Source organism: Lipotes vexillifer, unplaced genomic scaffold (genome assembly GCF_000442215.2).
Source record: "Lipotes vexillifer unplaced genomic scaffold, Lipotes_vexillifer_v1.1 scaffold532, whole genome shotgun sequence".
Classification (NCBI taxonomy): domain Eukaryota; kingdom Metazoa; phylum Chordata; class Mammalia; order Artiodactyla; family Lipotidae; genus Lipotes; species Lipotes vexillifer.
The window spans coordinates 2,632,424-2,643,952 of NW_006798027.1; the positions used below are offsets into that span (position 1 = coordinate 2,632,424).

The 11,529-nt window shown below is 53.6% G+C and overlaps 1 protein-coding gene across 1 annotated transcript in view; it reads right to left on the reverse strand.

Annotated features, from left to right (window-relative positions):
• Positions 1-1,022: 1,022 nt before the first annotated feature.
• CEMIP (cell migration inducing hyaluronidase 1) overlaps positions 1,023-11,529 on the reverse strand; it is a 72,222-nt gene continuing 61,715 nt past the window's right edge. Inside the window, exons 22-27 of the mRNA XM_007470083.1 lie at positions 11,072-11,257; positions 7,057-7,261; positions 6,774-6,860; positions 5,941-6,098; positions 2,840-2,940; positions 1,023-1,150 (exon numbers count right to left, since the gene is read on the reverse strand). Of these exons, the coding sequence (XP_007470145.1) occupies positions 1,023-1,150; positions 2,840-2,940; positions 5,941-6,098; positions 6,774-6,860; positions 7,057-7,261; positions 11,072-11,257 (865 nt within the window). The remainder of the gene's footprint in view (positions 1,151-2,839; positions 2,941-5,940; positions 6,099-6,773; positions 6,861-7,056; positions 7,262-11,071; positions 11,258-11,529) is intronic.

An 11,529-nucleotide genomic window follows, 5' to 3' on the forward strand; every position in this document is an offset into this window, starting at 1 on the left:
CCTCCAGGAACTGCCTCTGGCCTCTTTACCTCTCTTGGCTTTCTCCGCCCGGCATCAGAGGTACACACACCCAACCACCTGTTCCACCAAAATGCGAGCCCCTTGCCTTATGCAATGCTTCTCACCGCTCCATCCTGTACACCCGGAGCACCCAGCATCATGGATGCTGAAAGGAACGTTCTCACCTACTGCTGGGTTCCGGGCACAATGTGAAAAGCGACCGCATCACAGTTCTGGCATCTCAGAACTGAAAGGACCTTTAAAAGTCACCTAGTCCAACTCCCAACCCGGGTGCCAAAGTCTCCTGAGAGGTTGAACCCCTCCGGAGGCAGGCTTGCCCTTCTCCAAGGGTAGCCGGTTCCATCTTGGTGAACGGAAGACGGAATCCCGGTCTACACGCCAGCTCCGAATCCCGCGGAGGTCGGTCCCTGCTTACAGGAATGAAGATTTCCTTAGGACCAGGGCTCTTCCTCCTACACCGACCACCCTAACGTGCGTGCTGGAGAGCATGGGGAACTGTGGACGACCCAGCACCCCCTCCAGGCTGCCTCCCAGCTGAGGCAGAGCTCCCGCCAAAGTGGACTTTTGCTGCCAGCGCAGCGCAGGTCTCCTCGTACGGTACACACACACACACACACACACACACACACACACACACACACCCCACACACACACACACACACACACACACACCACACACACACACACACACACACACACACACACACACACACACACCACCGCAGAGGCACAGATAGGAGAGAAGCACCCAACAGGCTGCAGGAAAGAGGTTTCCAGCATCGGCAACACTGCCCCTAGGGCTGCAGGTAGACACTTGAGTGAGGGCAGGTGGCAGCACCGGGAGTCTCTGATACCCTCCCCTTGGCCCATCAGGGCTGACACGTGGCCTTCCCCGGCAGCTGCTGGACAGGGGCTGGGGGACCAGCCAGGCTGCCCCAGGCGGCTGCCGGGAGTCCACCGTCAGAGTCCACTGTAGGGCAGCGCTGAGGTGGCAGCGGTCCTCACAGCTTCTTTTTCCTCACCACGGGGACGGGCACAACTTGGAAGATTTTGGCATGGTGGTCCTCGGTGTCCAGAGTCACCCAGGTGGGCCGGAAGGTGCCCTTGAAGCCAACGAATGCCATTTTCTCTGAAAAGCAGTGACTTCACATGAGCAGAAACTTCACGAGAGCATGGCTACATGCCACCACCTTCCAGGCTTCCCCATCGCCATTGCCCTGCCCCTACCAGGCACCCCCTCCTCTAGCCACACTGGACTGTCCGCCCCCCGGGAAGAGCTTTGTGGCTGGTTACTGGTGGTACCCGGCATTGGTTTGTACAGGGCACACAGGGTCTCACCTGAGCCTCCCAGCCACCTGTGCAGAGTGTTGGCTCTGGTTCCCACAGGAGACCTCCCAGGAACCCTAGCCACCTTTGAGCTGACCCTACAATTAGCAGTGAGTCTCTGCCCGTCTCTGAAGCCCCGTGTCCCTAGCTGTCAAATAATGGCATTCATCTATCTATGAGATTTCTGCACCAACTCCAACATTCTGTGGCTTTAGAAGAGATTTCTGAGAAGTGGAGGAATTTGCCCAAGGGCACCTAGTAGATGGTGCAGCGCAGACCAGAACTCTAGACTCCCGAGCCCCACACAGGGCCCTCTGTCTCACAGCTCAGAGCTCGACCCCGTCCGAGGGACTTGGGGATCCGTGTCTACACTCAGGAATGGCCTGGCCTGGCAGGCAGCACACACCCATCACCACTGGGAAAGTGTCCCTTGACTTATGTCACCTTTATGTTCATCAACTTTTGGCAACAGGATCTGAATTTAAAGGACAGAGGCCCCCAAATGCTTTCAGCACCAGGCTGGAGAAGATGCTTCTACTTTCCTTGTTGTTCTCTTTTGGCTCGTTTGAAGGACTTTTCACTGTTCCTGATTCTTCTCTGAGAGCTGCCTGGCATAAGCGTCCCATATGATAGATAGGCTGCTAGCTTTGATGTGTTTTGCAGTCAGGATGGCATGGCCACTAAGGATGGCTGGCTTTGGATTCGAAAAAATAAGGATCCAAATTCTAACCTTAAATTACTTAACTGATTCTGTTTCTTCACCTTAAGTGGAAATAACAGTACCTGTCACACAGGTCATTAATGAATAACTGAGATCGTTATTGGATGTTCAGCAAGGTGCAAGGCTGAGCATTACATGGTAACTACAATGGACATGATCATTATTATCTGGAGGGTTGCTCAGCCTCGCCTCTCGACCTCCCCCAGGACTCTCCCATCACACAGTCTGTAGTGACGATAATGAAATGCTGACATTTCTGTCCTGGCTGGCGTCTTCCCTAAGGGGTCTGTGGCAGGCTTTATGGCAGAAGAGCTGTGTGACCTTGATTCTCAAATGAGATTCTCAAATGAGAGCTCTGCCAACTGCAAAGGCCTGTACAAATGCTGGCCATCAGCTGGAAAGCTGCAGAAGACGTAGGGCCCCTGGCCGATTGGAGTAGCAGGAACTGGGTAGGAGGGTCAAACTGAGCCACTTTTCTGCTGATACTTTTGTGGAAAACAAGGGCCACCTGCTGAGTCGATAAGTGAGCAGCTCGAGCAATTTCCTTCCGGTGTCCGGTCACAAGTTGGAATGCTGTTGCTGCGGGGCAGGAATGGGGACGAGGTGGCCTCTTGCCCACACACACCTGCAGACCACTAGTTGTGTTGAGGATTCTGAGACCCCACCCAGGTTTGGGGGGAAAGTGGTCTGGTCTCAGCAGCGGGTAGCAGCAGCCTGCGCACCGGGCATCTGGATTCATGGTCAGGGTAAGGCCCCGTCTACAACCCTTACCTTTCAGTTTGAGGCCCTTGTCTGCCCCAAGCTTTTCCAGCACTCGAGTCCACGGGCCTCTGGAGACGTATCTTCCCTTCGATGCCATGAGAACTATGGAGCTGAGCAAGAAGGGCTGGATGAGAGGACTCGACGACAAGCTGGATGCGGGGGTTCCCTGGGAGGGATGCTGGATTGTACCTGGTGGGACTCGCGCTAGCAGTGCCCAGAGGCCTGCCAGGGACTGGGGAAGGGCAGCCCCTCCCACGTGCCGAGCTGACCGGCTCTTTCCATGTGATGACCCACATCCTGAGCGCCCTCCCACACATCTGGCCCGTGGCCTGCTCTGCCCCTGCTCTCAGCTCCCTGCTGCTCCCTGTCTGTCCCCACAGAGGACAGAGCAGGTACGCAGAGCACCCCATCTGGGGGCCAGCACCTATGCCGGGGCCGGGCACACAAACGACCACAGCACACATCTCTTCACTTAAATATGCAAACCCTGTTTGAGCAGGACAAGATGAGACATGGTACTAGGAGAAGCCAGAGTGGGGAGTCACCCTGTGCTCGGACGAGGGTGAACCCCTTAGGTTGACATCCTCCCTCTCCTCTCAGGCAGGACGGTGTTACCGTTCCATTTTACAAAGCGGGTGATGGAGGCAAATAGTTACCAAGTATCTGAGAGGACCTGCCAAAGGGGAAGCCGTGCCTGGGCGGAGGCAGAGACCTGGAGCAATGGGCTTGCCCAGCCTGAAGGTCCTGACTTGCAAAAGCCCAGCTTGGGAGCAAAGAGTCTCTATTCCCCTGCCCTGGTTGCATTCAGGCCAAAGTGCTGGGAAAACAGCCGTCGTCGTGGTGGCAGACTCAGCCTGCTGGACCAGACGGCAGGAAGTGCACACCTCCCCCAGGAATAGAAACGGGCAGAGGCCCGACTGGGGCTTTTAGTTTGCAGCTCAGAGGAATCCTGTAACCACAGACCACAGTCCAGACATGGAAGAACTGTATAGGATTCTGGAAGCTGTTGTTACCCCCATTTGGGTCCCACTGGGAGCAGAAGGCAAGCTCTTAAAATGCAGAGAGCTTTGGGTGCAGTGGGAACAGCGGGGAAGGGAGCTGGGCACTGCGTCTGGCTCTTCAGGAAAGCAGAGGGATTTGTGCCTGTTAAGGAGACAGGGAGCATCGCAAACACATCCTCAACTTTGGATTTGGGCTCTGTTCCCGTTCAGAAGAAAAGCTAACATCCCTTTGGCTCAGTTAAGCCTTCTTGCTGGGCTGGACTCAAACAAAGGTCACGCCCTCCAGACGGGGCTCCCACGGGCGGGACAGGAAGACAGAGCTTCTCGTGCGCCCAGCCTCCGAACCATCCCTGAAGGTTCAGGGTGCGAGCAGCGGCCTCCTTCTTGCCCTGGGACCCTGGGGCAAGGCTGGCCCTGTGGAGGGGGTGGAAGGGGGGCGGCCTGGCTTGGGCCTGCAGTGACAGTGGGGCAGGACCTGCCTTGCTCCATCCCCTGCCACTTTCCCGGAGGTCAGAGCGGGGTCTGGTGGTGCCCAATTCCTCTCTGGGTACCCAGTGCCAACCCAGGACACGGCTCACAACAGGTACTTGGCAAGGTGCACCAGGGCCGCAGCACGGGCTGAAAGCAGCCCTGCATGGGGTAGTCCCACGCCTCTCACGCCTGGTTCTAAACAGAGCAGTTCCGCATTTCAGTTTCTCCAGGCTTCTGCATCCCGTTTCATTTCCAGAAAAAGTCCTTTGGCCCCAAAAGGCATGAAAACTAAAAATCTCTAGATGATCATGTATTTCCCCAAACTGGCAAATCTGGTCCTTCCGTATGAATCTGCACGTGAAAATGTCAGGCTAAAGACGCTTGTGATGGGGGAAGACAGTGGAGACAAAAGGTGGTTAAGCAAAAGCCCATTCTTTGGAACCTCACATAGCGTCTAGTTCAAGTCATGCCCATCATGCAGCATCTCGGAAGCAATACATTTGTTTTCGTCAATAAATATTTACCAAGCACCTCCTATATGACAGGTACCACGTTAAGCACTTAGACTGTCTGCTATGCCAGGTTGTGGCTTTGGAGTGAATTCTCCACCCCATTATACTAGGAATGTAAATATGAGTTAGATATGGTCCCCACATCAAGAAGTCCATACCCTAGATGGGGGAATAGATATGTCCACTGGTCCTACAGGGTGCAGGGGATAGGTAGAACTTTTTGGTTGGATTGGAAGAGACCTCACCGAAGAGGTGATATGTGAGTTAGATTTGGAAGGTGGAAGGGGAATTACCAAAGATTTCTAGGAAGGGCACAGGAGATACATGTATTTAAGAAGCTCAACCCCCCCAGTACGGTGGGTGGATTCGCGAGGGGGAGGCTGGACAACGGAGCCTGCTGGGTGACTGCCGACAGTGAGGGTGGCAGACAGGGAGGCCCCAGACAGAGCAGCGATGCAGAGGATGCCGCAGGATACCTAGCAGGAGAGCAACGATGCAGGTAGAGTTGACAGGATGTGGTTATAGAGCGTGGTAGTGGCGAAACAGAAGAAAGACAAGAGCCCCAGCATGATGCCCAGACTCTCATCTAGCTGCCCGGATGGAAGATGATGGTTTCACCAAAACGTGGAAAAGAGGAGTGACTGGTTTGGGGGATTAAAAAAAAAAAAAAGAAATGATGAGAATTCAGTTCCATAGGAGACATCCAGGTGGCATGGTCCAAGTTGCAGTTGGATTAAAAGTATCTGGTGTTTCAGAGGGAGATCTGGGCTGGAGATTCTCAAAAGCCACCAGCATTTGGATCATATTGAAAGTACGGGAGGGGATGAGCTCATGCCGCGAGAGTGGGTCATGATGGGGGCACAGGGCCAGGGCAGGCTTCCCATTTGTAGCTGGGTAGACCGTCTGCCTCAGCCTGACCTACATTCATCGCAGCCCTGGCTCCAAAGGGAGAGGCACCAGGCAGGGAAGCTTCCCAGCCAGCACCCATGATGTGTGGGCAGACCGTGGACACTCCCCAAGCCTTCTCAGACCGGACTGTGCTGAAGGTCTCAGGGACAGGGAGGGGGACTCGGGCAGGGGTCTACGGCGCCATCGACCAGTTCCCGAAGCAGAGGTGCACACTCACTTGTCAGGGATGGCCAGCACGTAATTGAAGAGCTGCCGCGGGATGCCCTGCAGGATGGCGGTCCTGAAGCTGGCTTGGCTCAACACGTGCCCTTGTCTCCCGTCAATTACCACCACCTGGATGCCATCCTCCAAGCTTGGGTACTTCTCCCCATCCACCTGCAGACAACAAGTGGCACACAGTGTGACGCAGGGGGTCCCAAAGGTAGCAGAGCCCCGAGGTTCTCCTGCCCCGGGGGGTTCCCACGCAGACTCTGAAGACAGAGGTCGCCGGTGCGGCTCTTCAAAGCATAAAACTCACTTCAGTCAGTTCCTTGCAAACCTCTGTAGTGGGCTGAATGATTGGCCTCCCCCAAAGATACGTCTACTGCAACCTGTGAAAGTGACCTTATTTGGAACTAGGGCCTTTGCAGAGGTAATTAAGGATCTTGAGATGAGGTCATCCTGGATTTCAGATGGGCCCTAAATCCAGTGGCAGATGTCCTTATAAGGACTACAGGCAGAGGGAGGTGTAAGGCTCAGACACATGGGGGAGAGACCATGTGAGACAGAGGCAGAGGTTGGAGGGACACCCCTAGAGCCAAGGAACATCCAGGGCTGCCGGCAGCACCAGAGGCTAGAAGAGGCCTGGAACGGACCCTCCCTCAGAGCCTCCAGGGGGAACCACCCCTGCCAGCACCTTGACTTGGGACTTCTGGCTTATGAACTGCGAGAGGATAAGTTTCTGTTGTTTTAAGCCACCGGCTTTGCGGTCATTTGTGACAAGAGCCCTAGGAAACTAACACCACGTCTCAGTGAGCAAAGCCCCTCTGGGCAGGGGTGAGGGTTGCTTACTTCGATGTAGGCAAAGTCGTTCAGAAGGTGAAAGAAGCGCTGCTTGGCACTTTCCATCTTCACCTCCAGGAAGTGGTCCTTGGTCTTCTGGAAAAGAAACAAAACCCAGTGTGGCTGTCAGGTTTGTGGAGTCAGGTGTACGGCCCGATGGGTGGTCTTCCCCCTCACTGCCCCGGACCCCCGGTCACGGGAGACGGTCTGAGGAGCGGAGCAGATGTCTGGAGAGGACCCTGATGGGGTCTGGGCCCCCTCGGAGGGCCCGGGCTCGCTGTCGGCCACTCACCAACTGAGAAGCAAAGAGCTTCTTGGGCATCGGCACGTCCACGACGGCCCTCTCCGCAAACTTGGGGTAGGCTGTGGCCACGCAGTTGCTGACGCCGGCGTTCTTTGGGATCAGAGCTTTAATCTTTATTCTCTCACAGCCTTTCACAGAGCAGAAGGCGAACTTCTCTCTCTCGTTCTGAGCTTTCAGCTTCAGGAAAAGCAGCCTGCACACAGAAGCAGAGCGGGTGGTTCCCTTTGGTGTCCACACCCCCCTCCCCCACCCCTCCTCCCCCAAAGGCATTTACCCAGAACTACGTGCTGGCCACAGTGATTACAGCCGGTGGGCCCTACAAAATGGATGCGTCTACCGCAAGGTTTTGGGGGGTTTGTTTTTAATTTTATTTATTTTTTGGCTGCGTTGGGTCTTCGTAGCTGCGCGTGGGCTTTCTCTAGTTGCGGCGAGCGGGGGCTACTCTTCATTGCGGTGCGCGGGCTACTCATTGTGGTGGCTTCTCTTGCGGAGCACGGGCTCTAGGCACGCGGGCTTCAGTAGTTGCACCAGGCGGGCTCGGTAGTTGTGGTTCGCAGGCTTTAGGGCCCAGGCTCAGTAGTTGTGTCTCACGGGCTTAGTTACTCTGCGGCATGTGGGATCTTCCCGGACCAGGGCTTGAACCCGTGTCCCCTGCATTGGCAGGTGGATTCTTAACCACTACACTACCTGGGAAGTCCTACCACAAGGTTTTATGTGGTTGGAGAAATTAAAAACAAATGCATTGAAGAAAAAGCTAACACTGACACTTTTCATTTTCTGAGCACGTACTCTATGCCATGCTATGCACATGCCGCAAACTGACATATTATCTCATTTAATCTTCAGACAATCCAGTCCAGCAGGCACTGTTATCATCCCAATCTCTCAGATCCCAATGGCTCAGAGAAGTGAAGTGACTTGCCAGGACCACACAGCAACGAAGGGGACAGAGCTGGGATTTTCCATCCCAACCCTGTGCCTGGTGAGGAAAATGCTCACCAAGGGAACGTGTGTGAATGTGAGGAGAAAGTGGGAAGCAGAACTGGGCGGGCCATCTGGTCCCTAGGGCTTGGCTGTTTTCAGCACGGGAGCCCAGGAAGCCCAGCTAGCCCAGCTGGGATGACTTCCTGAAGATGCCTTGCTTCCCTCTCAGGAACACCTCCACTTTGCTTGAGTTCACTTGAGTGGCTTTACGTTTCTTGACATCAAGCAACCCCCGAATAGCATATAGTGTTCATGTGGCAGAACTGCTGGGGCATCTCTCGCTGCGGCTGAGAGCAGAGCTTCTTACTCTGCATTCCACGCTCTGCATGGGGCGGGGGAAGCAGGAAGGCCGCTCAGTGCTGCCTGTCATCATTTCTCCACCAGAGGCTCCCACACAACGTCAGAAACCACCCCAGGGGACAAGGTCATGAGCAAAATCCCGGAAAGAGACCCAGACACTCTGTTCCTAGGGCTTCTGCACAAGACTATGAGTATTAGGTTTCCCCGCTGTCATGGTCTATCAAATTATCCAAACTGGAGGGCCCTGGAAGACCATCTAGCTTCCACTCCTTATTTTCCAGACAGCAGCTGCCCTCTCTAATCCTCACCTTCGACATGGATGTGTCCTAGTCAGCTGGACTGGGAAGCCCTGGCGTCAGTAAGCCTGGGCTCAAATCCTGGCTGGGACCAGGTAGTATTTCAGAGCAGCCCTACTGATGGCCGTGCCCCTGAATACTACACTTATGTATAGTTTAGCAATACCTCGCTTAGGTGGCATCTGGCAAACTCCAGGACACAGATGAAATCACCTGAGTGGTTTTTTTTTTTTTTTAACCTCGAGGGATTCACAGAGGTGACTCAGGGTGTGAAATATATTTCACACTTTGGGACCCCTTCACTTGTAGCCTACTTACTTTTTATTTTACCCCCAGTTATAACAAGCTGCTTATCAAGTGTCCTAGGCCATAGCAGAATAGAAGGTAGCCATTGAAAGCAGGTGCTCTGAATGTGAGTAAGAGAGAGCAACACATTTGTAAGGCAGAGAGATCATGAAAACAGCCCTAAGAATTCAAAAAGCCCAAGAGTTTGGGCTCTTGCACAGGCAACAGACATCCTGGAACCCAGCCCACAGTCCCTAAGGCTACCATTGAATTAAAGCACAGCATAATAATCAATAGGTATGATGATTAACTAAGCTACCAACAAAAAGGTTGAATTAAGCAGCAAAATCTGCTTAAAGGGGAAAAATCGCAAATTTTTAAATGTGTTCATCAAAAAGGTTCAACTTGTTTAGTGGCCGTTTCCGTTTGAAAAATTCACACCTTTGCAACATCCCAATTCTCACGATCCTATTGATAAAAGAAGAAATCATGCACAGGTGGTGCTATGAAGACTTTCACCTTATTACCATTTTTAAAATCATAATATTGATCGTTTCTGCTGTTGTACGAAGGATATTTAATTCCCCCTCTGGTTTTCACATGGAAGGGTTTTTCTAAACACTCCTGGCCCCGGCCCATCCCCTCACTGACGTCTTCCCGGGGGAAGTGGAATGACTCGTGTGGTTGCTAGATGGGGGTACATAGGTCAGCCCGTAGAGAGGCGGACTCTGGTCTGCTCCCCCTGCACCCTAAGTTTTGGGAGTTGAGCTCTGAGTGGGGAGGCCCCCGGTTGCTCAGGGCTGCCTGGGACTGGGTAGGTGCGCTCAGGGACAGCATTGGGAAGATCTGTTCCCCAGCAGCTCCATCATCAGTAGGACAGACAGTTCTTTCTTCACCTGCTGTCGTGCCTGCTCCACCACTGGCTTAGAACTGATATGGGAAAAGGGGTGCTACTTGCTGCTTCCCCAACCCCAGCATTTTTTTTTTTTTTTTGCGGTACGCGGGCCTCTCACTGTTGTGGCCTCTCCCGTTGCGGAGCACAGGCTCCGGACGCGCAGGCTCAGCGGCCATGGCTCACAGGCCCAGCCGCTCCGCGGCATGTGGGATCTTTCTTCCCGGACCGGGGCACAAACCCGTGTCCCCTGCATCGGCAGGCGGACTCTCGACCACTGCGCCACCAGGGAAGCCCCCCAACATTTTTACTTACGCTTCTGACTTTCAAATTTGAATTTTCCTTTAATCAAACCGATAAAGCCCTACCTTTATAGATATTTCTAAGCATCTTCTATCTATCTCATTACCCTTGATTTCACTACAAGAATGGAACAAATGGCCATAGAACAGTCCTTTACCCTTAGTCCCCGGAGGGCTGGCTAGCAACAGCTTCACCGCTTTGGAGACGTGCTGGCATTCTGCAGACGTTAGAATACTCTCTTTTTAGGGGAGGCGACCAAATAGCTGTCTCCGGGGACAGTACTCTGTCCCCATTAGATCCCTGCTGAATAGAACCTAGTGCAGTTCAGCGAAAGGGGGAGGATTCTGGTAACAGATAAGTGTGAGCTCAAAACTAGCCGCGCCAAGTTTGTGCAGTGTCCCCGGAGCAAGGCATTTCTATTTATCCTGTGCCTCCTTCGACCATCTCTAATTTTTTTTTTTTTTTTTTTTTTTTTTTTCCCCGCACTGCGCGCGGCACGGGATCTTAGTTCCCCAACCAGGGCTCAAACCTGTGCCCCCTGCAGTGGAAGCGGGGAGTCTCAACCACTGGGCCACCGGGGAAGTCCCTGCCCATCCCTAAATTAGGGATAATATCATCTGCTCCGACTGAGTTGTATGGAATTGAGGTCCTGTACCACGTTTTCTCAGTTCTAAGGTTCACTGCTTTCACTTTTTTTCCCCCGAAACAGGTATATTCACTACAATCCATGTGTATATTAATAGAGTGCTTATTTTACTCCCAAAGCGTCACAGCTTTAAAAATGTCATTGGTGGATGGCACAAACTGCCTGAGAATAGAAGTGCCTAGGAAAGGATCCTACGTTAACCGGCACCAACTGCATGGCAGGTCTGAGGATTATTGGAAAGGCCGGGGGACAGCATGAGAATGACCGCTTTCCTGCAGCCAAGAGGGGGCTCCTCACCCCGAGTCCTCGTCCCAGTAATAGTGGCTCTTGCCAGGGTAGCTCTGCTCCACTTTGTCCATCTGCAACGTCCTCACGAAGATGCCCGTCTTGGATGTTTGCTTCAACAGGCGATTATGAACATCCGAGAGGATAGAAAAGGTGGTGCCCCGGGGGTAGCAGAGCCCCACTCGAATCCAGTCGCCCCTAGAATCGGAAGTGCAGTCAGGTTACAAGCAAGGATGTCCAGGCCACAGGGCCTCCTCCTGTGCCTTGGCCAGAGACCAAAGCGTTCTCCACCAAATGGCACTTCCACTTTTCAGTGGGAATTTTTGAAAGAATGCTTGCTGTTGGTAATGACTGCGTCAAAAAGTGTTCAAGGACAGAGGGAGAAACGGTGGCTGCAGTGAACGAGAGGGATCGGTGGGGCGTCCCCAGGGCCTGCATTGGGTGCTCTGTGAGGATCGTTGGCTGGGGGG